This window comes from Aethalodelphis obliquidens, unplaced genomic scaffold (assembly GCF_003676395.1).
Source record: "Aethalodelphis obliquidens isolate GAN/ISIS:26980383/991018 unplaced genomic scaffold, ASM367639v1 scaffold1, whole genome shotgun sequence".
Classification (NCBI taxonomy): domain Eukaryota; kingdom Metazoa; phylum Chordata; class Mammalia; order Artiodactyla; family Delphinidae; genus Aethalodelphis; species Aethalodelphis obliquidens.
Window position 1 is genome coordinate 89,369,729 of NW_020837945.1, and position 27,391 is coordinate 89,397,119.

Here is a 27,391-nt window from a genome sequence, read left to right on the forward strand (position 1 = left end):
TAAGCATTATGCATAATAAGTTCTTAAATATTTCTTAATGAGGTGGACTCATTTATTTTCCCTTTTCCTAATTCCTGGAGATGTCCATCTGAGGTCTGACAGTTTAAAAAATCCTCTCATGCACTTGTAAGCCTATTAAAAAATGCTTTATTAAAAATCACTATGTGATCTGGTACTCTCTTAGCCGGCAAGATTTACATGTAATACTCTGTGTACTTGTACTGACTCAAATCATTGAAGTTTAAAAGTGAAAGAGACTACTGTCTGCTTCACTTTCCTCATTTTCTAGATGAGGAAACAGGCCCAGAAGATTTGTCTAAAATCATACAGGATACCTGAGATCTTATTTGTCTCTCATGTTGTCTTTAATTTACACGAGAGCTCTGGATTCCAATGGAAAAGGAAAGGAAAAGCAATTTAGACGTTTATCCCTTCTCAGTTATGCTTTAAATTCTTAAGATTCACCAACTTTGTTGACCATTAATCTGATAACAAAACAAACAAAGCAACAACAACCAAAAGAAAAAATTCTAACAGCACAAAAATTGCCTACAACTACAGCCATACTTCAGAGATACTGCAGGTTCGGTCAGACCACTATAATAAAACGAGTCAAGTGAATTTTTTGGTTTCCCGGTGCATATAAAATTTACCTTTATACAATACCTTAGTCCATTAAGTGTGTGATAATAGCATATGTCTTAACAGATACATACCTTAATTTAAAAAATACTTTATTGCTAATAAATACCATCATTTTGACAATGCAGGGTTGCCACAGACCTTCAGTTTGTAAAAAAAAAAAAAAAAACCAAAACACTTCAGGACAATAAAACGAGGTATGCCTGTGTTAAAAAAAAATAAGAAATCAACATTTATGTAAAATATACATATTGCCAGGTACACTCTTAGTAAAATTATCTGAAAGATGCTCATGTGCCCAAATTGGAAGGTAAAAGTCAGTGCTAGTGCTTGCTAGTTTCCCTTCACAAACTATCTTGTCTACCTATTTTTTTTTAATTGTATTTGTTTCTCTTGGGTGGGGGTGGGTACTGTAGACTTTTTCACTAGGACATTATATTCTCATTATTAAAGATACCCTTAAAAAACTTACATAAAAAATGAGATACAGAACTAATTATTTTAAAAGGATATTTTCTCCTTTTTAATAGTATGAGTAAAAATTATCTCATAAGATTGGGTCTTTAAAAATAATAGTTTAAATTCAGCATTTATCCTAATGTCAAGAGTGGTAGAATTTTTGTTTGTTTTAAGGAAATGCACTACTGTGCTTCTCTTTGGACTTAATGTTACAGGCATCCATGAAAAGACATCCTTAAAATGTCTGACAAATAAACCATGGTTGTAGTCCAGGGCTAATGCTCTATGAAATGTATGTCTGCTGTTGTCATTAATGCTTTAAGAAATCAGTCAAATGATTTGGTTTTATTGTACTGGGTTTTATATTTTGTTTTAAATTTGGTTAGTATTAAAATACGCTGAAATACATATTTCAGTTAGAGCTTAATGTTTTTTTCTTGAGATTATGTGTTTCTAAATCCTGATTTGTTGCATTTTATGATTTACAAAAGTAAGTTTTGTAAACATGATTTCATTTAGTCTAATACAATTTTGTGAAATCTTAATTTAACATTGCAAAAGTTCAGAATGTACCTTATACACATTTTAAGCTATATTGCGAAAGACTTCAGAATTAAGTCTCAGAATACACCTTCCTTCGTTGTACCATATTTTATGTACACAAAAGTGTTATTACCTAACATTAGTAGGATTTTAATTACTGTTCTTAATGTAGTGGGGAATTAAGCATAATGCAGTTTTTTTGTGCTGTTCATGAGAGTGTTGCATGGGGAGTGGGTGGAGGAGACAAGCGGGTACTGTGGGGAAGAGGATTATGAAGTGTTAATGCATCCTGTTAATGTCGTCATCTTTGACAATTACAGGACAGGATAGGTTCCTAAAGACAGAGGCAAATTTTCAGAAAGGCAGAGCCTAGCAATCGTGAACTTAACATTGGTAATTTTAAAGTTCTCCAGTGAATGATCAGAATTTGTGATGATAGATATGTATCAGTTTACTAGGGCTACCATAACACAGTACCCCAGACTGGGTGGCTTATAAAACAACAGAATTTTATTTCCTCGCAGTTCTGGAAGCTGGGCATCCAAGATCAAGGTGCCGGCAGGTTTGGTGTCTCCTGAAGCCTCTCCTTGACTTGCAGGCGGCCGCCTTCTCCTTGCCTCCTCACAGGGCCTTTCCTTGGTGCACATGCATTCCTCGTGTCTCTTCCTCCTCTTAAAAGGACAACAGTCACGTTGAGTTATATTCACATTATTTAAGGTTTGCCCTAATGGCTTCATTTTAACATAATCACCTCTTAAAAGACCCCATCTCCAAATAAAGTCATATTCTAAGATACTGGAGGTTGGCCTTCAACGTATGAATTCTAGAGGGGTACAGTTCAGCCGTGAGATGGTAATAACCACCAATAACTTAGCTAATGGATAAATTGATTTAATTTCTTTCCTCACTCTATTTCATTTCCCTTCCATACACTTTGTTTTGTTGTTGTTGTTAGTTGTCCTAGTTTGGTATTTTTGCAGTGTGTCATGGTTTTAACAAGACAATTTGACAATTTCCTATGATGACCCATGGAGATAGCACGGCAGTGGATGAACTGTTACTTCACTTCACAGGCAGATTGAGAATTTATATACAACAAATTTTGATACATGATTCTTTGTGAGTTTAGAAGCTGTTATTTAGCAGGGAATTATAAGCAGTTTGTTTGTGACTGTAGTGGTGGCTGACCATTTAGGACTGCCAGTCATGTCAAGGTCCATGTAAGCTGTGTAGTGATAACCTGTGCCGTACATATATCCTTGGCAACATATGTCATGGCTTGGAATTAGCAACTTCCTAGGACCTCCTAGTGCTAAGAATTTTGATTCTTTTTATAGTTATTACATTCTTTTACATTATACATTCCATACTTTTTTTTTCTTCTCTGAGGAGAGTCAGTATAGTATTTGAGTAACATTTCTGAATGCCCAGATCTGTATATAGACGTGTAATTCTCATGTGTCGGTGCTATTGCGTTAAAATGAGGAATATAACACTGAAGAGGAAATTATATAATGTGTATGTGACCTAGCCCCATACATAGCATGTAGCAGCTACTCAATAAATGCAAATAGTCTCCTGTTTCATTTTCCTTATCAAATTAATGAGAAGCAGTGTACACACAGATGGGAGCAAAGGCAACTTGGTGTGCTGCAGACATTTTGAATTAAAAGGAAAATTAGTTCTTCCAACACTGTGCCTATTACAGAAACCTGTAAGCCACCCACATTTTACATCCTTCACCTGTCTGCACCCCCAGCCTCAGGGTGTATGCTTTCATAATTTTCTGTATTTTTTCTTATCTAAGTTGGAGTTAATGGTTCTCTATCTTCCCAGCAAGATCTGGTCCTGGCATTGGGTAGCCATGTCTCTAGCACCTGTCATAGTGCCTTACACATTGGAAGTGCTCATCCAGTTTTAAACGAGTGAATAAAATAAATCTGTCAGAAAAGTAGTGCTTTAGTGCATTTCCCCCCGATAGGCTTTGTTAATTCATCACCATTGTAGTGTTTACTTTTCACTTGTCATTGCCCCATCCTCACAAATGTGTCTAGTCAGCATTTGTTTGGGTTGGTTTGTCACCCCAAAGTAATACAAGTAACTGGAAGTTTGACCTTCCTGTATGAAGGGAACAGAACCAGAGGTACCGCTTGCCATGAGCAGTGAATTGTAATACTATACTCTGGAGCATTTCTGCTGGGATGTCCTGTTTTACCTCTAGTTTAACACATATAAAGTGTGACTCCCCAGAGGCCTGTGCTCTCTAGGCAGTCCGTTTCTATAGTAAGTCTTTTCACTTTCTAGTCTGGAAGCAACTGGGAATTTTTGGATTCTCACCCCCCTCTCCACTCCTTATCTCTCCAAATATAGTCTGTCACTGACTTTAGTCACTTTCTTGTTTTAAAACATTTCTTGGGTTGTCTGCTCTCTTTAGGTTGCAACTGACAAATCTTCACTGGATTATACAGTAAAATTCATTTTTGACTTCTTCAAAATACTGTGGTAAATTAACTTCAGATAGTATTTGATCCAGTTGCACAATAGATATTCAATGTCATCAAGGACACAGTTTCTCTTGTCTCTGCTCTGCCCTCCTTCTCTTTCTCTCTGATAGCTCTGTTCTAACCTCAGTGATGCACATTCATCCCAGGCTTCACAGAGTGCCCTTGTTGCCTGCCCACTCCTGTGAAAGGAGGAGGTTGACTTTCATAGAAACCAGCACACGTCTTCTAATGTTTCACTTACTGGGAGTGATTGAGTTGGGACACGTGGGGTATGGTGTGAGTCTGTGGAGGAGGAATGTCAGCCCTAAACCAAAGATATGATTTGCTGGTTGGCTTAAGCAAATAAATGCCTTCCTTTGGACCAGGAGGTCCATCCCATTTAAACCACAGGGCTGAGAATGGAATAGGTCTCCAAATGGAAGGCAGTAGTAGTAAAGTAGTACTGTCTTTCGCAGATAGTGTCAGTGAATGCTACAAGAGGCAAGCCACAGTTTTCTTCATCTTGCGAATTATGGTCACCCCATGTCTCAGCTGCTGAGTTCCAGAGAAGCCTGAGTCATTCTTTCTGCTAGATGGACTCCCAACATATCAATCACCTTGGGCCCCTGTGGGTCATTAATGTTTATTTGGAAGGGTATCCCAACATGTCCAGGGTTACATTGTTTGATAATTATTTGTCAATATTAAAACAACTGTTATTTTAACATCAGAGTTCTTTTAGCAGCTTTTAACATTGTTGCTCTTTTTTTCAACTATTAGACAGCTATGGCCAGTAGTTGTAGATACTGTATTTAAAGATACAGTTTCTCTTTTGTCACCAATTTTGATAATATTGAGTATTATTTTTAACTGTTTGCTAATGTTATGGCCAACATGTTTTTGTTGTTGCTGTTGTTGTTTATTATTGGTTAAGTTGAACATTTTCCTAATGTTTCAGCTTGAGGGGTCCTGAATTGGTTGTCTTTTGAGTGGATCTAATTTGTTGGTATTCATTAAGAATCACAATAGCTATTTAGCTATTCCCTTTGTCCGGTAATTTACTTGTAGGGACTTTTCCTGATCTAGAGGACTATTCATAAATGTACACCTACCAAAAAGAAATGGAAGAAAAAACAACTTTAAGCATAAATAGTCTTATAGGAGACTTAGAATAGTGAAAATTTAGAATCATCTAAATGTTGAACAAAGCAAAAGTGAAACTAATGTGTCTGTTATGGGATACTATGCCACCACTGTACATTTTGGACTAAATTATTTTTGTAAGATAAAGAAATTTTGATCGTGCATTTGATTTTGGATAATGCAAAGGTTTTCAGACCTCTAAATAGTGTGTTGTAAGCAGGAGATTTAAGAATATCTTTATTGGTTTTTTTCTCTCTGTCCATAAGTTTTACTGTTTTTTCAATCTTGTAAATTTAAAATAATGTGATTTAGGATAATAGTTGGGCTCTGGTATGCTCCAGAAATGGTATCAGAAAAGAATATAGTATCTGTCCTATTTGAGGCCAAAGGTAGAAATGTGCTAGATGTGTAGAAGAACAAACGAGGAGATGGTTAATACTTGGAGCAGTTATTATCCAGTTTGTGAATGCTGAACTCAGTTTTGTGGTGCTGAAAATGCCGTACATGTTCAGTTGAAGGAATCGTAGCTGAATTGCATCAGCAGTCCTGTTTTTGTAATATTTGCTAGATTGTTGTCTATAAAGTCTTGAAGTAAAATATTTCATACTAAACATTTAAAATATTAAGTGTGCTTTTAAATATAAACACTTGGCTAAATATTGGTTAAGATTGTAATTTTTGGTTTTACTTCTGGCTACTTTAATATAGCTGTGGGTCTTGAATTAAGTAATTGATTGCCTGTAACTGATGGAAGTTTTGAATAAAAGCTTTTATGATTTTACAGGCTGTTTCTGAGACTTAGGAAAGTACAAAGGTATTTAATTTTTTTTTTTTTTTAGAACTCAGTCATTTACTATTTAAGGATGAATAGGTATGATCCAGCAGAATATACAAATAAAATGCTTTGTGATTTTAGGACGTTTTGGTTTATTTTGGATATCTTGTTTAAGAGTCCATCAGCTCCTTGAGGGCAGGACTTATTTTACACATAGTAACCTCTACCAGGCATGACATTGAGGGCTGGACCTCTTTGGTATAGGGTAAAGATTGGATGAGTGTCTCACTGTTGTTTTGTGACCTTGTTTAAGGGTAGTTGTTCTGAAAGATACCACGATGGAGGAAGTACAGTGGTAAGGTTTTTATGTGCACCCTGAAAATCGGTGATAGCTGGTATGAGTATCTGGTCTTCACCTGGGGCAGATGAAGACTACATCATATTATAGATGTATAAACAAATCAAAATGGACCAGTTCTGCAAAGCTATGGTGAGTCCATTAATGAAAGTGGTGGCATTTTCTTTAATTTTGCTCTCTGGCATACAGGTTTTTTAAGGTGTTTTGAAAGTGAATACTGGAGTTTTCAAGCAGGGAATGTCTTAATGTTTGTTTGTTTGTTCAGTGGAGTATAATTGCTTTACAGGGTTGTGTTAGTTTCTGAAATGTTGTCTAATTTCCTGTTCTTTTCAGGTGACCTTTTGATGTTAGAATTTAAACAGACCAGTTTCATAGGAAAGCATATTCTAGAATTAAATGTCTTTGAAAGTGGATAAACTCAGGTCTTTACAGAGTCTATGTAATTTTATTGCTACTGTGACTGAAACTTTTAATGCAGGATTGCATTGACTTTGCTGGGGTTTTTTTTTTTTCTCTTTTCAAGGACACATTTGTTTGTATGTTTCTCTTCACTGAAAAACTGTCAATTCTGCAAGGCTTGGGACAACTTTATTTCGTCTATCTATTCCTAGCTCTTAGCACAGTGCTTTTGTCCATCCTAGGGATATACTTGGTATAAGGGAAAACAATAATGTTCTTTCTCTCCAGGAATATAAGAGCTAGCTGAAGTAGGACTAGAGCTAGAATAACCCTTTTGAAATTTGAACAATTTACCCTTTTCCCTTTAAAAAAAAATTTGGTTCTGTAACTTTTGGTTACAGAAACTAATCTGGTACCATGATCAATGTAATAAACCCATTCATAGCAATTTGAACAGATAAGAACTTTCCTGTTCTTCTTGTTTAGTGTTTCTTGTTGACTTTAAAAAATATACCACCAATAATATGTATTTATTATGGGAATTTTTATAGATAATAATCTATATCATTTTGACTTGTGTTTTTCTTTGCCCTGGAATATATTAGGTGATGCAGAAGCACCCATGATCACTGCTTTAAGTTGGGACATTTTGGTGACCTTTGCTTACTGGAACCAGGCCTTGTTGAAAATTTTTACATAGGTACTTCAGTGCCATTATTCATTATTTGAATATTGGACTGAATGATATATTAGAGAAAAAGAATACTTACTCTGTTTTCTTTACCAGTCTTTTACTAGAATTCCACTTAACCAATCTCATTTTGGGAAATCCTCTTCATCAAGCAGTGACTCATTGTTCCCCTGACAAACAGATACCTATGATTGGTCAAGTTGTGATTTAATTTCTTATAATGATAAAATGGGTGGTGTGGTTTTATTTTTTAAATCATTCAGTCAACAGGCTTTCAAAATTGACTATTGAGTACCTACTACGTGTGCCGAGCACATTATTACACATTACTGTGGGTCAGGATAGAATTGAGCAAGATGTCCTCCAGAGCACAGATCATCTGCTGTGCCACAGGGACATCTAGACAAGGAGTCTTGAGCCACAATTATAGGAGTATTTACCTTTATCATTCTGTTAAGTGTGATGCATATGTGTATCACATTCAGGTGACTAATTATAGTATTTGAGTTAAATCGGGGCGGGGGTGAGGTGCATTTTTCTTCACATGAAGGTGGTCATTACTTTTCCTCCATGGTTTCTCATCTCAGTAAATGAAGTACTACTCATCCAGATGTCCTAAAAGATTCTTCCCTTTTCCTGAACTCTGTGTCCAGTCAATCACCCTTGAGTCTGCTTCCTAAATATCTTTGGAATCCTAGTATTTCTCTTCAGCTCTAATGCCACAGTCCAGGTTTTTAGGTTACTCCAGCACCCTCCTAACTTGGCTACCTTTCCTTCTAGTCTGTTCTTCGTATTAGAATTCTGGATGATCTTTTAAAAATGTAAATGTGGTCATTCCCCCTCCCTGCTTAAAACCTTTTAGGGCATTACTTTTCTCTTAAGTGATGGTTTCAAGGCCCCTCTCAAGCCTTGCTTCATGTTTTCTTTCTTTTTCTTCCCCCAGCCCTTCCACCGACTGTTGCTGCTCACTGGATTGCTTCTGTTCCTTGCCTTCCTCCCCAAATATTCATGTTCTCATTCTCCTCCCATCTATCCTTCAGGTCTGCTGTTGGGCTCTGAACAGGAAAAGTTTGCTGACCTTTTCTTTAAATCCCTTCTGTGACATGAGAACGGATAAATATAATTAGGACATATTTAAGTTATGTTTCAGTTTCCTTCTTTCCCTCCTTCTGAGAATATCATTTGAGTTTTCAGAACTGTACTCTAGTACTGGAGATGTATTTCCAGACTACTAAGATTGGTTAGGGCTTCCTCTGTGTATTTCCAAGGGGGAATTGTTATTACCTCCTTGTTTGTCTTTCTTTTTTTCTGAGATGAGCTCGATGAGTGTTTAGTCACCAGGTTTTCCATAATTTACAGCAGTAGCAGTTCCTGTCACATAGTAGCCTGCTCAAGTGCTTATTAATTTGTGATTTTTAAATATACTCTTAACCCTGCATCGTAAGAGATTCATGATGCGGCAGAACAATCAGCATAGGCCAATGATTAGTTACCCTTTTACACTGAATAGATGTCAGTATATCCTTTTTTTAAACAAGGGACCAAGAAGCTATAGTCTGTGGGCCAAGTCTGGCCCACTAACCTTTTATAAGGACCACAAACTAAAAAAGGTTTTTAAATAAGTGCTGAAAAAGAAATCAAAAGAAAAATATTTTATGACACAACAGTGTCACATGAAATTCATATTTTAGTGTTGCTAAATGAAGTTTTATTGGAACATGGTTTCTGGTTTTGCACTACAACTGCAGATTGAGTAGTTGTAACAGTGACTATATGACTGCCAAAGCCTAACGTATTTACTGTTGGGCTCTGTACAGGAAAAGTTTGCTGACCTTTTCTTTAAATCCCTTCTGTGACATGAGAACGGATAAATATAATTAGGACATATTTAAGTTATGTCTCAGTTTCCTTCTTTCCCTACTTCTGAGAATATCATTTGAGTTTTCAGAACTGTACTCTAACCTCTCTGCCTTATGCATTCCTAGAGCTTTTTGAAACTTGAACATTGCAGATTAGATGTTGAGAAGTTAGAGACTTCATGTTCTACTGAATTACGTAGACAAAACCAGCATGGATGGCTCATCCCTCTTCCAGTAGTCTAAAATCAGTCTTTTCCTAAATAATATTCTGATTCTTAAAATATACTGTTTTTTTTACAGTTAAGGAGAAAAAAGGAATGACTTTTTATGCTATTTGATATAATCATTAAAATATGATGCCAAAGGCCCTTTTGTAAATTTTGAATCATTTTTGCCAATATGTTGCAGAAAAAGAGACCCAGCCGTGTTTTGGTTGTATAATCTATTACTAATTATTGGAAGTAACTATATTTGTTAGGGTTTATTAATAGGCAATATATCTAACCTTCATTTTACATTATTTAATAAAATCATATGGTTTTTACAACATTGTTTACATTTTGTTTAAAATATTTTATTGAGAAAATACTTAATTAACTTTGTTTTATTTTTAGGGTTATATCCTGTGTTGTGACCTCATGGTTTAAGTGGGAATAAAGATGAGTATAAGCAGTGATGAGGTCAACTTCTTGGTATATAGATACTTGCAAGAGTCAGGTGAGTACTTTCATAAAGTAAATAGGCCTCAAATTATTTTAATATTCTCAAAATAACTTTTTATGCATTTGAAATTTGTACCAGTCCAAACTGTTGAACTTTGTATGTTTCCTTAATGTCTGGACTGCCATTTTAAAGCTATGTGTTACTGCATGGTTTAACTCTCTGACTCTTTCAAATATGTTGGAATCATCTCAGGCAAATATTTGTAACAAGTGGTTTGGCTTTCACTGTTCAAAGACCATTTTTGTAATTTGTAATGAAGTGAGATTATTGCACACGGTTGGTAGGAACATACAAATTCTCAGATACCATCAATTTGATAATGTATATTCAGAATCCTCAGCTTAATGTTACTGGTCCTGATTGCAGTTAGCATGTCAAAAGGTAAATTAGCCATATTTTTTCGTAATGCTTTCATAAATGTCATCCCAATTGATTAAATGTGTCTTTGACCTGAATTTTACTAATGTATTTCATTGGGGAGTGATTAGTAAATATAAATCATTGAAAGTCATTTGTAATCAGTATTAAGTCAGTGATCTCCCAGTTTTCTAGATAGATTAAGAGGTGTTGTCATAAAACAGAAGGAAAACTATGAGGGAAGATGTGGGATGGATTAGGGGAAAAAAATGTAAAAGTAGAGGAGGGAAAAACTTGGGTTGGATGGGACATAGGATGGTGGAGAAGATGGACTGCAGTGGTAAGTTAGGTTGTTAACATGAGAGTGAATCATTTGGTGGTTGAAAAAATGCTGGAGAGGTTGAATTTTAGAAATTATAGTTTAAAGTTATTGAGATGTTTAGTAAGGTACGGTTTGGTATAAAAAGATAATTTTGGTAGTCACTTTTGAGAGGGGATGGAAGGAATAGAGTAGAATGTTGAGCCTTCAATTTTGGTTTGAAACTCTAGTTATTTTTCTTATAGGGCTTAGTTAGTTGTTCTTTCTTAGGCAGGGAATGTAAACAAGGCCTTAGATCTTAGATTCTGCTTGTTGAGATGTTCCCAGCTGCACTCCAGTTCTGAGCTTTTCTCTTGGGCATGGGATTTTCTATTCCCAAGCACCATCACTTCTCCTCTCTGGCTTGGAACAGCTGAGAAAATTATGTCCAACAATGGTAGGGAGGGAAAAAGGGAGAAGAAAGTAAAGTAACCAAGAATGCAGAATAACTTGTTATGAAGCTTTGAAATTAATAGATCTTGTTTTGCTTTGTTTTATTTTCAATTGGTATACTGGTATTGAAGGCATATCCAAGGAGGACATCCATAGAATATCTTGCATAAGATATAATGATTAATAAAGTGGAAATGGTAGTGATTTAATGACTGTTACATACGTAACATGTATGCTCATGTTTGGATATTGTTATATAGTACTTTGGACCATTTGGAAAGAATTTGTTGAGTCAAAATGAACTCTGGTTTTTCTGCCTTTGAATCTGACCACCAGTTAAGCTAGAGCTTTGAGGCCTTAGACACTAAAGCAAAAAACAGTGTGAAACATTAGTACATGGGAAGTATATTGTAATGGCTTGTAGATATGTTGCAAAGGCAGCTATTTAGGTTCAACCATATGAAACTACTGTTTCTGGAGATGAGAAGCAGTTGTAATGCTCAGCAGCATCCTGTGGTTCAGCCTACGCTGAGGTGAAGTAGGGGAAGGTGAAGTTAGAGAGATGAATGAACGCTCAAATCTTATTTCCAAACAGAAACCCACAGGTTGATGTTTTATGTCGCTATAAGAAAATACAGCAAGTGAAAGGGACAGTAAAAGAATACTCTGGATTAATTTCTGAAAGAGTGTCCAGTGATTAAATATTATGAAAAGTCTTAAAGTTGCTTATGTTCTCAGAGGAAATGCTTCTAAATTTCATGCTTTAAGGTATTTTATATTGCAGTAAACGTAAAGCAAGAATAATATTTTTTCACAAAAAACTTTGTATGGTAGACTGATATTTATCGTATTAAGTCTGTGTAATTGTTAACTGTGTTCCTAGTTGTGCTTTGTGTATTCTTTAGAAAACTTTATACTTTGCAGTCGTACTGGTGATGAAGTATGATGTTAAGCCACATCTCTAAAAATGTGAACACCAGTCCCTTTATAAAATTGGTAACTTCCTGTTTACATTATGTTTTATAGGGGAAAATCAGGCTACACTGATGACATTTTTTTTTAAATACAGAAGTGACTTTATTATGGGTTTACATTGTAAAATAAAATTGTCTTCCAGAAAATTAAAATATAAAACAACTTGATAATAGTACATGGTTGCTAATTATTTACAAACTCACTTTAAAAACTCAAAATCGAAGATTGTGCCATTTTTCCCTAAATCTAATTCTAGATCTTGAAATCTTTGATTATGTTGAAACTGTTTTCTCCTGCATGAACTATTAATACAGAGTTTTCTCATTCAAATGTGATTTGTTCAGGAAAGGTCACAACATAAATTTGCTTTATAAGCTTGAATGTATAGCACACACATTGGAAAAGCACATGTTTGTTATTCTCAACACTCAGAACTCTGTGTTAGGCAGTGGTTTCCATCAGATTTGCTCTGGCAGTTGTTTCTTAAAAGTCTTTAATTTTTTTGTTTTCTCCACACAGAGGGAGAAATGACACCCCCCTACCCCCTCATATCTCTGCTTCAGAAAGACTCTGAAACTGCAACAACCAAAATGATAAACTACTGAGGAAAAAAGCCCACTCAAATTGATAGGTCCCAAATTCCTTAACTCAGCTATTGCAGACTAATTTTAGGTGTGAATAGCTCATAAGTGTATTCTTTCATGCCAAATAATGTCCGATTTGTGATTTTTAAAAACATAATTGCTGTAAATGTGGGCAGTACGCAGCCTTCGTATAGGTTCTGATAGGAATAATTGAGTAAATTTCCCATTTTGCCTTATTAAATTACACATTATCTTATATTGCGTAATGTGGTGAATCTGGTGCTCATTTGAAAAGGAAGGAGGTACTTTTCAGACGAGCTTGTGTTTTGAAGACTGCTGGGGAACGGAATGAGAAGTCAGCATAGTGGTACTTCCAGTTTCCTTTTCTGGCCCCGCCACAGAAAGGATGGACGCAGTAAGAAGGTCCGAGATAGAGGGTGTGTTCCAGGGAGAGGGAAGGGGACCTGGTAACACAAGAAAGTGTTGCATGTCCACAATATCTTGAAAGAAAAATTATATTTAGTAAGTGTTTGAGCTAAAGTAGAAAGCCTGAAATGTACATACTGAGGTTTGGAGTGTGAGAATATCTCCTAAAGAGGGAGCTGCCCCTAAAGTGGTGTATTTTTATTTGTAGGCAAGGATTAGCAAGAATGATGAGGCATGTTTATGACATAAAGGATACCGTGAGACATTCATTTGAAATTAATTCCAGAGATAAGAGATAGGAAAGAGTTTAAGAAACATCCGTCAACTCAGGACAGGTTTCAGATAGAGCTCGGAATCTAACCCATCTTAACACTTGCCACTTGTGATTCTGATCTCTAATTATACATTAAAATGGCCACTTTTGTAGTGGATTGTAGTTTTTGGAATCACCTAGTCCAGTAGTTCCTTCTCTGGGTTGTTTTGGGGATTCAGTATTTATTTATCACCGTAACTTACAAGAATTTCATACTCTTACGGAGAATTAGTTGTTAAATAGCTAAGAAAAAATGTCAATTACTTTCAGGCCATAGTTATTTCACTTGAAAGATTTAAAACAATGCAGAAGAAAGAATCTTAATATTGCTACCTTCCCTCTAAAAGAGTACTGAATCGGATTAGGAGATAGGAAGAAAAGAAGTATTTACAGCAAAGAAAATGTCTGTGCCAAGACATTCAAAGGGCTGGTTTGTAAAGACCTGCCACAAAGGAAAGTAAAATTTCCTTCCTGCTTGTCTCATTACCTGAAAAGTTCTCAGAAAGTCTAAAAACACCTTATGAAAGTCTTGTTCTTTTTTGATAAATGTGTGATTTAGAAATAATGTTTTCAGTAAGAGCTTCTTATATTCTCTGCAGTGTTTAATGTTGACTGGACTGTGGTATCCATCTCCAGAGGAAATAAAATCACTTAAATTGTTTTAATCTTAAAAACTTTATACTGTGTGCTAAATCTTCTATTATGAATATTATCAGCACTAGAAAATATAACCTGTTAAAAGTACCCCCCCGCCCCCAGATACATAACTTCTCAGAGCTCCCCATTTTCTCATTCATAAAATTTGTTACGTGTTGGAAAGAGACTATAGTGTGATAGCCTCAAATGTTTTATAAACTTCTGTTTGAAATAAACCATCCTTCTCTATTCATTAAAATTAATTAAGAGGAAAGTTTATTTATTGTGGGATGGTTTTACTGTGTTGAAACTTTTGTCTTTCTTATTTTTATCTCTAGAAAGTTCACCCTAAACATATTACTTCGGTCATCATCATTTTGCACTATTATGAACTAGACTTTTCATATTTAACACATTTCCTGGGGAATAAAATTTGTTATTCTTTTTTTCTTTTGAGATGACTTGGAAATTGAGTGTATTAGACATGTAGTACTGTAAGTAATGATGGATTTGATTCAGTATGCTCCCTTTAATTAGCATTCACCCAAGGCCATTAATAATTTGATTGCCCTAACAACTCCTATCTAGCAACCATATGCAGAATAAGTACTAAGTGGTACATACTATAGTTAGTTGTATATAACAAAACCTGATGCAGTGTTAATTTTAGAAGAGCTAAGCTGGTTTGCATCTGTTAAATTTTCCTTCCCCCCATCTGCTCCCCCTTTGTATCACTTGACTCTCCTGTAGTTATTCACAGGTTTTTTTTTTTTTTCCTAAAGAAATTGTTCCTGGCAATTATTTGTGAACTTTGTGGCACCCGTCTTTCTTGTTGCTTTGTTTAAGATGAAATTTTATTTTGCTTAAATTGTGTATTTGGTTTAGGGGAGAATTCTGGATTCTAGATTTAACTGTCATCTGTTACATGTTTAGGAACTCAGTAACATATTTATGGTGAACTTGAATGTTGAGTGCTATGAAACGGTTGCATCTTATGATTGAAAACTAACTGGAAAATGCAAAAACAACATGTGCTTGTTACTGAGTAATTTTCTAGATTGTGATTCTGAGTACTGTTATTTTTAAAAATCCTCATGTTTTTAGAACTAAGATTCATCTTGCCATGTAGTCTCCTTTTATAAGAAGGTGATGATGTATGTAGGCTTAAAGCATTTGCTTCATGAAAGATCGTCTTGTCTCTACTGCACCCCACTTTTCTCCACTGTTTCCTAATCGTTTCAAAGGGATATTGTGTCTCCTAGGAAATAGGCCATGTACCACACCACTTCTTCTGACATGATGCTTACTTAAAATGTTATATTTGCTTTTAAGATCACACATCAAACACACACTTAATTTGGAAATCTAAACATGATCATAGTGGGCACAAACTAATCTGAATGTTTATATATAACGTTAAGGTTCTGACTTACAACACCAAAGAGCCCATTCATTTGTCTTTTTCATTTAGTGACTTTGTATTAACCCGGACAACGGGCAGTAAAATATCAGCAATAAAATGACAGTGTGGTTTCTCTTGACTCAGAACTGGGCTAGATAAACATTCCTTCCTACATATGCCCTGCTGGTGCCATTTATAAACAGATTTTTACAGCAGCGGGATGGAGTTAGGTTAAACTGGCTATCAGTAATGTGCCTCTAGCCGGGAAGCATGGGAGTGAGGGGAGCTCAGCATCTGGTATATCCACCGTGAGTCTTTCTTTCAGTTTTTATGAGTAGATGGTCAGTTACAAGAGTGTAAGTAGGTATATAGTTTTGCTTTATAATAAAATAAAATATGCAGTAACATTGATTTGACACACGGAGTTGTTTTACACATGACTCCTTAGCAACAAACAGCAAGCAGTTGTCATAAATGCTGGTAATTACTATACTTTTATACTTCCAAATCAGTTTTTCTCCTCTTTTTTGTAAGCTGACTATTTTTTTGCTGATAAAGGAAATTCCTATTACACATTCCTACTGACATACTTGTTAAAAGACAAAGGTCCTTTAATAGTTGCCAAACAGAGAACTTGTTCAATCTTGATAGTAATCTTTTTGTTTTTTTTAGGAATAGCCAGCGTAGCAAGGGTATAAGGAAACATATAAATTGCTGATGGCATTATAAATTTGTACAATTTTTTGGAAAAGCAATTTGGCAATCATGAACTTCCTTTAAAATGTTGATGTCCCCTTCTACTTTTGAGGGACTCCATCCTAAGGAGAAAAACATATATATATATATATATCAAAAGCCTATACACATAGATATTTGAGGTAAGAGTCTTTTTAAATAGTGAATATTGGGAAAGTCCAAATGACCAGCCATAGGATGAATAATTTACTAGCTAAGTACATTTATTGGCTGAATATTATGATAATAAAATTATTTCAGAAAATATAATTCATATCAAATGTTCATAGTTATATATATACTTTAAGGGCACAAAACTGTATAGCCAGTGTACTGTGCTGGAAAGAAGGAAATAAAACTTTTTTTTTTTTTTTTTTTTTTTTTGGCGGTACGCGGGCCTCTCACTATTGCGGCCTCTCCCATTGTGGAGCACAGGCTCCGGACGCGCAGGCTTAGCGGCCATGGGTCACGGGCCCAGCCGCTCCGCGGCATGTGGGATCTTCCCGGACCGGGGCATGAACCCGTGTCCCCTGAATCGGCAGGCGGACTCCCAACCACTGCACCACCAGGGAAGCCTGGAAATAAAAACTTTTAACAGTTGTATTTGAGTTTTGGTATTGTAATTTTTTTTTCTTCTTCTTCCCTTTTTTTTAAGTGCTAACTTAAAAAACTCTTCAACATACAAGGTCTAACTCTTCAACATACAAGGTCCCCTATAGCATTTTTTCCTCTACTTCTTTTTACCTTTTCTAAAACCTTTAAGCATTTAAGTAGGGAATTTTTTATAGTAAACAAAGCTCTGGGTCTGTAGGACAGAATTGGAAACAGATTTGGGGGCAAGGGAGTGTTATGGTGATGGAAGCAGGGATATAACTTTCTGGGCTTTTCTGACCAGAAGCTTAAAAAGGACCTTGGATAAATCAGATTTTGCTTCCAGACCAGGGCACTGTGCTGTGATAGTAGTTAAGCTTTACATTTCCCCAACACCCCCTTGTTCAGACACCCTACACCATAACCGTGTTCAAGGCCCCGTTTCATGGTCCTGTATTCTCAATTTGCAAAGGAGACAGGCTCTAGAGGACTTGACTTCCCTTTGAGAATATAATCCCTGTCATGCCAAGGGAAAGCACTCCTGAAACAAGCAATATGTAGAAAATGGTTGTCTTGTGACCTCATTTCTTACATGGGAACAGTGCATGGTCTCAAGGGTAACTCCACATAGACCCCCTACCACTGCTGGTCTTTATCACTGAATGTAACTGAATTACTGTATACTGAACTTTGTGGTTTTCAACCTTACTCCTCTCTGGAATTCCTTTTCTACCTTCCAAATCTTAATCACGCTAGTGAATGTGTAGAATATTTGATTACAATATCTTTATACAGAGTATTATTTATATCATTTGCTTCTACCCCTGGAAACAAGGGATGCTGTATTAGGCAAGCAGGCTAGACTTCAGCATTTCACAGATTTAAGTTGATCCTTTTTGCCTTTTACCATGTAGATCAAAAGTTGTCCCTGAAAAAGTATTACCTGCATATATATTTACAGATAAGTGCAAATAAATATATTTTGGCATAACCCTGGTTCAGGTTTTAGTTTCTCAAGGGAGATTTAAGTTGTATGTTTTTCCTAGATGCATAGATTTCCTGATGTGCTAAGATAAATTACAGTAGAATTGCATTCTGACTTAACAAATGTTTTTTGAGCACTGGTATAATTAGGTGACATCTAGTTTCCCAGAACTGAAAGATTACTAGACATAAACCCCATCCTCAGGCAGCCAGTCTGTTAGTCATATACATACACACAACCCGTATAGATGCTATACATATACAAGTTATAGGATTAGCATAGAAGAGAATGATCAGCCCTGGAGCAGCAGAAGGAAGGACTTCACCTCTATTCACATAGGTGAAAAGAGCACAGGAACGCATAAGGCCCAAAGGCATGAGATAGCACAATATATTCTAGGTGTTACCTTGTAGTTGGCAGTCACTTGAATTTAATGTGCATTGGGAAGAGTGGGAGGGTGGAATTGGGGAGATGAGCCTGGAGAGATGGGTAGGGTCAAGATTACAAAAGTAACTGTGTGCCACACTTAGGAGTTTGGCCTTGATTATGAAGGCCAAAGGATCATTGAAAGTACTCAGGAAAGGAGTGGTATGATCAGTTTTTTTGGTTTGTTTTTAAACATACTTTGTTTTTTAAAATTTATTTATTTATTTTTGGCTGTGTTGGGTCTTCGTTGCTGCACGTGGGCTTTCTCTAGTTGCGGCGAGCAGGGGCTCCTCTTCTTTGTGGTGCGTGGGCTTCTCATTGCGGTGGCTTCTCTTGTTGCAGAGCACGGGCTCTAGGCACGCGGGCTTCAGTAGTTGTGGCTCACAGGCTCTAGAGCGCAGGCTCAGTAGTTGTGGCGCACGGGCTTAGTTGCTCCGCGGCATGTGGGATCTTCCCGTACCAGGGATCGAACCCGTGTCTCCTTCATTGGCAGGTGGATTCTTAACCACTGCTCCACCAGGGAAGCCCAGCATGATCAGTTTTTGTTTTACAAGTAGTAGTCTGGCTATGGTGTAGCAAGCGTACTGGACTGGGGAACAGAGGAAAGGAACTTATGACAGCAGTAGTCCAGGCAGAGGATGATGGGGGACTAAATTCCACATTCTGGCACAAAAGGAAAGCTGATGACAGGGACCAGAGAGGGAGGATTGATAGGATTTGGCAAAATGGTGGAATGCCAGGGGCTGAGGTGGAAGTTAGGATGACCTTCAGGTATAGCAAAGTAAGGTGAGACATTTCTAAGGAAAAAGAAGTTTTAGGGAGGGGAAGAAGAAGAGTAGTTTTTTTTGTTTTTTTTGTTTTTGCGGTACGTGGGCCTCTCACTGCTGTGGCCTCTCCCGCTGCGGAGCGCAGGCTCAGCGGCCATGGCTCACGGGCCCAGCCGCTCCGCGGCATGTGGGATCTTCCCGGACCGGGGTACGAACCCGTGTCCCCTGCATCGGCTGGCGGACTCTCAACCACTGCGCCACCAGGGAAGCCCAGAAGAGTAGTTTTGAACATAATGATTTTAAGCTGTCGTGTAATGCTGTAACTAGAAATAAAAAGTTATAGCTGAGTTCAGCATGTATTTACAGCAGAGCATTTAAGTATGGACCTTCTTTAGGGTAAACATTAGCAATAAGTGCCAAAACTGTGCTAATGGCCGCTTTAGGGTTGTTTTCTTGCTATTTGAGAACATTCTAAGCACATACGTAATAACTTGAGATGGCAGTGAGTACCTGACCTCACAAAAAAAATTGGGGATATAGGCAACATTCCAGCCAAAAATTGACATCGTTCTACCTGCAACTCTTAGGATATTCTTTGACATAAGTTTGGACTCTACCATCTAATTAAACAGGGCTAAGTGTAATTCATGATTATTTAAATTGTACTTAGGAGTTGGAGTACAGAAATCATAGACTCTGCTACAATTTAGAAGGCTTATGAAGATCAAAATAACTTGCTAACAAAGTGTCTTAATGTTTCATGCACTACTGATGCCACTTTCTAATACTCTGAGATGAAACAAGAACAATGATGCAGTCTTTTATTTTCTGTCAATAAACAGGAGCTCGCTCTGCCTTAACTTTATCCTTGACCATATTCGAACTGTTCGGTAGGACTGGGAGAACGCCGTGGTGACGGCCATGGTCCCTGAATGAATCCTTATTGTCTATGTAACTGTTTTCACACCTGCTAATTCAGATAATAAAGTAATAAAAGTATATGTGTGTGCATGGTATAGGCCCTCTGTAAGTGATATCATCTATCTTGAAGTCTTTTTAAATCCCTAAGCCACTAGGCTGTTTAGATTTATTTTTCTATTTATGATCTACTGCAGAATTTATTTGGGGAGGGATATGAAATTGAGAACAGGAGTCTCCAACCTCACTGCTCATGGATTTCACTGCTGTATCTCTCACCCTTTCTCCCCATCCTTCCCAGTCTTTTTTCTCAGCTTCCTATCCTGGTGATCTGGAGTCTACTCACGCTCAAGTAGTTGTGGGTTTCCTGACAGGGACAATGCAAAATGGTGCATTTTTTATTTGTATGTTTCTTAGCCTTCCTTGTGAGCTCAGGTTAAGTTGCAGACTGTACATGCGTTTAATAATGATCTTGTCTGTGGGCGAAATCAAGAAGTCAAAATTCAAGTCTTAAAGGTAACATCTTTTTACTTCTCACTATGGGTATTTACAGGAATGGTTAGGTGTCCCAAAGAGGTAAGGAAGGAGCACCCCTAAGGAAAATCAACCTTGGTGTACTTTGGCTCTCTATTAACCAATTAAAGTTTCTCCTAGCCACATGCTATTTGTGAGCCCACAGTATTTTATTATAGACTGTTCGTAAGTGCCACAAGGAGCCTGAGAGTGGGAGCACAAAATGGAAAAAGACGTGGACTAATTAAGCACTAAACAGCTAGGATAGACAGGCTAGATAACACGTTATATGGATTAAATTAGTTTAACCAAGACCAAATAAGCCCATGTTCGTTTACTTTATTTAGTATGAAACTTTCTTAACATTCTGTACAGATGTAGAATTGAATTATTTAAAATACATTAATGACAGTTACTATTTAATGATAAGCTCTGCAGAGGATGATAATGTTGGTAAAGAAAATAACCACCCTTGGGCCTATCAGTTTACTAGAATTTTACTTTTGAATTAGGACTTGACTTTAGTTACAAAAAATCAAGGCCAGCGTAAAGAGATTTTTGTTATGTGAATGTTTTGGTTTATGTATTTCAAATTAAAATTAAAGAATTGTTGGACAATCAAATTGGATTTTCACTTGCCAACTCTTCATTTTCTAAAACTTTCATTTAGATGGGTTATTACTAAGTAGCAAAGAATTAGTAACATTTTTTTAACACTTAGTCATACATACAATGAAATTTAAGCATACAAATTATTCTTTATTAAATTTCAGTTTTCATTCCTTATATTAGTTTGCTTTTAATTTCCTAGGTAGTTTTTAAAAATAACCTGCAAAGTAGTGAATTTATAAGGTGTGTGATGATTTATATGTAGAAATTTAAATATACTACAGAAATATTAAATGTCAGTATACCTTGGGCTGAATTATCTTGAGTGAAGCAGTTGAGTCACATGGTCTACAAAGGCCTTTTTCCAGTTTTAAAGTTTGATACTATATTTGTTGAGGAAAATTATGTGCCACCATTATGTAATTAAGGTGAAAAGGAAAATACATAAAGGTTAACTTGTTTGGATTTTGATACTTATTTTGTTTAAAAACATATTTAACCTTAGCTAACAGTCTGGGATTTCAGATGGGTGGAATGTGATTTTGAAAGACTGTAGAGGTCTTTCATTTGTGTCACGTAGCATGTTGCCACTTGGAGAATAAATTGTTATACCTTTTCTTTTGCTTTCAGGATTTTCTCATTCAGCGTTCACCTTTGGTATAGAAAGCCATATCAGTCAGTCTAACATAAATGGTGCCCTCGTCCCGCCTGCTGCATTGATTTCTATCATCCAGAAAGGTCTCCAGTATGTAGAGGCAGAAGTTAGTATTAATGAGGTAAGGAAGACTTAGCTCAAATACTGATTCTTACTCCTAAATGTTTCCTTCAGTATCTGGTATCTTGCTTACTCATTCATTATCTGACTTCAGCTTCACCAGGTAAACAAGATTGAAGGGCATTATTCCTAATGTGGTGGTCAGGTCATACAGCCAAGGCATGTTGGCTCCCAACTGTAAGAGCCATTATCTTACTTCTCTTTACATGGTTTTTATAAGTATACAGTAAGAAATAATTTTCTTTAAAATAAGAAAATTGTGCTGTGGCATACTGAGACCATAATTGATTGAGAAATTAGAAATTCTCAGGTTATTTGGTTATAACTGATTTTGGAAGGAAGTTTATAATTAAAGATAACTCTTGCTACTGTTACCTAGGTCTGTATGGTATAGGCAGTTTAACTCATGTGTCAGCCAACTGTGACCCATGAGCCAAATCCTGTCTTGCTCGTTTCTGTAAAGTTTGCCTGGGACGCAGCCATGCTCCTTCATTTTCATAGGACCTGGCTGCTTTTGTGCCACAGTGGCAGCATTGAGCGGCTGTGACAGAGACCTTATGGTCTGCAAAGCCCAGAATATTTACTCTCTAGTCTTATACAGAAAGAGTTTGCAAACCCTGGTGTAGCTGAAAATCTTCACATGTGGTCAGGATTTATGACAAGTGGAGCTTTTTTGCCTTATTTTCATTTCAGAGATTAACCTATCCCCCTTTCCTTTTGCAGGTATTTTAAAAACTGAAGCATCCATGATTTCTACGTCACTATTTATTACTATAATTATATAGTCTGTTAAATTGATTATTTTTTCGTTTCCTCATGTCTATAACTGAAAAATCCACTAATACTAAATTAAAAGTGTCCTCATTGTCTTTTAGCACTTTCTCTCCCAACAGTATCGTTTACTGCAGAGGATGATAAACAATTTGTACCAGTGGCCAGAGATGAAGTCTCATTTTTTCTGAAAATTATTTTTGTAGGTTTAATATAGTATTCCACAATGTAGCTGTATTGGTTTTAATATTTTAAGTTACTTATAAGTTTAAATACTTACTCCTACTCCTCAAATACTCCATTACAATTGGCAGTTCAGAAAGATGTGCTGTGTTTTGTAACTCGGAGCACCCCATCACACTGCTGTAGATTATCAATAGTGCATGTTCACTAGCTTAAGTGAGCCAGGCTTCACATGTGCATATTCCTATCTAATATGCACTGTTTCTATTTCTTACTTGCTCTGTATCTGTGTCTCTTCTTGTGCTTGCTGAAGAACTCATTTTGAACTTCCGAATATCAGTGAGAGGAGCTTTGGAAAATTATAGCAACTTGATAAAATTAAAGAGCATTAGCCTGTGAGTTATGGCGGTACTTCTCAAATGTTAGTGTGCATAAGACTCCCCCAGAGAGCTTGTTAAAACAGGGATTCCCGAGCCCTTCAGAGATTTTGATTCTGTAGGTTTGAATCTACATTTATAACAAGTTACCAGGCGATGGTGGGAGTGTTGGTCTTTTGATTGTGCTTTCAATAGCACCAGTTAACAGATTCCAGCTGCCATTGACTAGCTGTGGAACTGCAAGTCTTTAACCTTGTGGTGCTCATATTTCAACATTAGTAAAATGAGATGCTTGTATAACATAATATCTGATGTATATTTCTGTTTTAATATTTTAATCAAATCACAAGAAACTTTTGAGTTCAACAAAACTATTTTAAAAGTTTTTAGTTGTAAAGAAGTATTGAATATTTACTAAAATGTGGCACCAAATCTCTTATCATTGTATGAACTATTCCATATTGCTTTTGACTAACAGAACTTTGGAATACAATTAATAAGCCTTTTTTATCATACAGACCTACTTTTTTTATTCCTTTGAAAATTTCAGCTTTAGTCTGTGCAGCATTTAACAATATGAACTCTGTGAGGAGGATTTAAGCAGCTGTTTGCGGTGCATCTTGTAGGTTCCTTCTTCCCTCCTGATTCCTTTCCTTCTTACATGCATTCAGAAAATTATCTGAAAGTATTTTTTCTTGGAATGAAGATTTCCATTTCTGCTGTTGAGTTCTATGAATACAAATTACTCTAAATGTGTTACCTTTGATTTTTCTTCTCACAATTTTTCAAATCCAGGATGGTACCTTGTTTGATGGTCGACCAATAGAGTCTCTGTCACTGATAGATGCCGTAATGCCTGATGTAGTACAAACAAGACAACAAGCTTACAGAGATAAACTTGCACAGCAACAAGCAGCAGCTGCTGCAGCTGCCGCAGCTGCAACAAACCAACAAGGATCTGCAAAAAATGGAGAAAACACGGCAAATGGGGAGGAGAATGGAGCACATACTATAGCAAGTGAGCTGAGAGAAGAATTTTTTTAAGTTCCTTTGCAGAAAAGATACTTGCTTTATGGGGGTGCCTCATTTTAGCTGAAATAACAGTATCTATTTCATTTTTGCAACTTGTTCCCCTAACTTGTATCACACAATTCAGATTTTTAAATGCCTAAAGCTCCATAAAGCTAGATTTACTTTCATGGATTTTATTTTCTTTTTTAAATATTTAGAAACAACTTTTCCATTGTTAAGTGAATTTCATATCTGCATTTCATTTCTAAATATAATCTGTAACACTAGTCATTAACAAAAACAAAGAAGCTTTGACATGGAGATATAAAGGCAACCGTGATGTTATATGAATGATACCAGCAGCCCCTACTGGCAGAAACTCAGAGCAGTGTTGGCATGGATTATACTTAATTCAAAACATTTTCTCATTTTAGCTATGTTTGGGTCTAACCTCCTTTCACAGTCTTCCTCTATTCCTGCTCCCTGCGAACCCCATCTCTGAACACAAACTTAGATGCACATCTCTTTTTGAAAAAAGTATGTTCATACTTAACTAAAGATAGGAATTTGTTTTTCAAGTGATAAATACTGTGTAGTCATTTTCACCATTACCTGACATAGTGGAAGAAAAAAAGTTACACTGTATTATGAAGGAGGTATTTGCTAGTTAAGAATTCTTTTTTTTCTCCAGGATGTTGTAATATTACCTAACTGGAATTTTCCATTTATTTCTCATGATGCAGATAATCATACTGATATGATGGAAGTGGATGGGGATGTTGAAATCCCTCCTAATAAAGCAGTTGTGTTACGGGGCCATGAGTCTGAAGTTTTCATCTGTGCCTGGAACCCCGTTAGTGATCTCTTGGCATCAGGGTACGTTTCTCAAAGTGAAACTAAAATGGATTTCTAAAAGTATCTGACTGAAATATTGCATATTTTATAAATACATTACGTACATTTTCAGGTTTTTTTGTTGCTTATTTGTGGTCATTTTGCCTCTGTAAACCTTTATTTCTTCATAAAGTAATCTTACAAGTTTTAATCTTAAAAGTTACTACCTCAGGAGTGTTTGCCACCCCCCCCCCCCAAAATGGAGACTGAGAAAAACACTGGAAATGGAAATCCATCCCTGATAATCTAGTTTTTATTTGCCTTATTAATATAAAATGTAAATTTGTTGCCTTGATTCTGGAGTACTTGAGAATATCATGAGGATTTAAAACATGTTGAGGATTTAAAATATGTTGCATACTTTATAGGTCTGGAGACTCAACAGCAAGAATATGGAATCTTAGTGAAAATAGCACTAGTGGCTCCACACAGTTAGTACTTAGACATTGTATACGAGAAGGAGGGCAAGATGTCCCAAGCAACAAGGATGTGACGTCTCTAGATTGGAATGTGAGTATCACTGTACTGTCCATGATGGATGTAGTTACTAATATACTTAACCTCTCTGAGCCTCAGACTAATCACAGGGTATGTCAGTTTGTTCAGATATTTTTGGATTTCACCAATAAGAACAACAGACTAGAAGTCCCCACCCCCAAAGGTGTTAAAAACAAAGACTGGCCTTGAGCACTCAAACCAAGGTTCATCTTCCAGCTCCTCAGTTTATTTAGCTGTAGAACCTTTGTATAACTGGTGGTCGGTCACTCTGTACTGCATTTTCATCACATGCAAAGTAGAAGTGTAATGGTCCTATGTAAATGAAGTAATAGATGAAAACCAATAACAGGCACATATACTGAGTTCTTAACTACTGAGTCCTTTGTTGGGGGTATAAGAGAAATCTATATAATAAAAACATTCTTGTTTTCTCATTTTGCTGTGAACTGATGAAAACTTCATCACCAGCTGCCTTTTAGGAACCATTTGTCTAGATTACAAGCTTTATCCTAGCTGTAGGAATCTTATAATTCTCTGATTCAACACCTTTGGCTACTCTGACTTACCAGGAAGTTTGATTTCATTATTGATAAAGCTACACCCTTTCAGTTTCAAATACATGATTAACAGCTTTGTTTGTTTCCATTCCCATGATTACTTTGTGGAAATTAGCATTTTTAAAGTTTCTATACCTTTTCCTTTATTCCATGTTGCCTTTTTTCTTCCTTACAACTTTGCATCCATTTTTTAACAACCTCCCACTGCACCACCTACCCCCCCCCGCCCCCGCTGCCAATTCTAAGAAGCCTCTTAGACTATATCAGTGTTACCAAGAATTTTAGGGGTCAGCTGTGCTTTCCTTAGCAAGTGGACACCCTTCTCTGGCCTCTGTTTAACAACTTTTTGTGGGGCTTTCCAAAGAATCTTCCAAATCTCATTCCAGGAAATGAGATCTGTCTTTAAAAATGATTACACTAGCTAAAGTTCTCAGTTTCTATGAAGTTTTTTCCAGATTTCACAGGTAAGGTTTTTTAGTGTTCTTAGTTCTAAATTTCCAGCAATGTATTTATCCTTCCCCTCCTATAAAGTTGAGAATTCTAAAAATGAAAAGAGGTTTAGCACATTTCAGTATTATTTGATTGTAGGGTCAGAACTAAGAATTATCTTCTTAATATGGGACCTTACTGTATCATAGGTCAAAGGCGTTACAGCCTTCTTAAGCTGTTTGGCTCAGAGACCGTGTTAATTTAATGAAATTTATACTTTTACACTGAAAAGGATGGTTAACAAATGGTTTGTTGAGCTTGGTGGTTCTGAACTGCAAGTTAAAGTTTTTAAAAGTGTGAACTTTTCAAAGATTTATTATTCACTATGAACTTAAATCTTCTGCTAAAAGGGGAAAATGTTACTATTGATTAATGGCTCATTTCCATGATTAAAGCAAAAGCCTGTGAGATATCTGATCTTCAAAGTATTCTTTTCCTACCTTAGCGGTCCGTGATGTAAAACATTTGGGGACTATTAGTTTAAAGGAAACTTTCCATTGTGCAGAGTCTGGAAATAAGCTTTTGCTGTTGGCTTCGACATTGCTCTCTCTTCCTGAGATAGAACTAGAGGGGATTTCCAAATCCTAGCAAAACTGAGTCTACAACCCCTAGAACCAGCATTTGTTTGTCACTTACTTGTACAGCTAGATGGCTTGAGAGGTCTGGAAAAGGTGATCTTGTTTTCAGTGCCCTGCCAAAAAGCATCAAAAAGTACTGAGTAAGGCAGGATTTCATTCTGTCTCTCCAGTAGTGTTTAATCATCCCAGCAGTAG

At 36.4% G+C, this 27,391-nt stretch overlaps 1 protein-coding gene across 6 annotated transcripts in view; it reads left to right on the plus strand.

Moving 5' to 3' along the window:
* Nucleotides 1–27,391, plus strand: part of TBL1XR1 (TBL1X/Y related 1) — a 189,520-nt gene that overhangs the window by 136,957 nt on the left and 25,172 nt on the right. For 4 of the 6 annotated variants that reach the window (XM_027111536.1, XM_027111520.1, XM_027111529.1 and 1 more), the window contains 5 exons: nucleotides 9,967–10,069; nucleotides 21,694–21,839; nucleotides 23,965–24,187; nucleotides 24,924–25,056; nucleotides 25,443–25,584. In XM_027111536.1, the coding sequence (XP_026967337.1) occupies nucleotides 10,012–10,069; nucleotides 21,694–21,839; nucleotides 23,965–24,187; nucleotides 24,924–25,056; nucleotides 25,443–25,584 (702 nt within the window). In that variant the 5' untranslated portion in view covers nucleotides 9,967–10,011. The remainder of the gene's footprint in view (nucleotides 1–9,966; nucleotides 10,070–21,693; nucleotides 21,840–23,964; nucleotides 24,188–24,923; nucleotides 25,057–25,442; nucleotides 25,585–27,391) is intronic. The other 2 variants (XM_027111563.1, XM_027111555.1) reach the window with 1 other exon arrangement.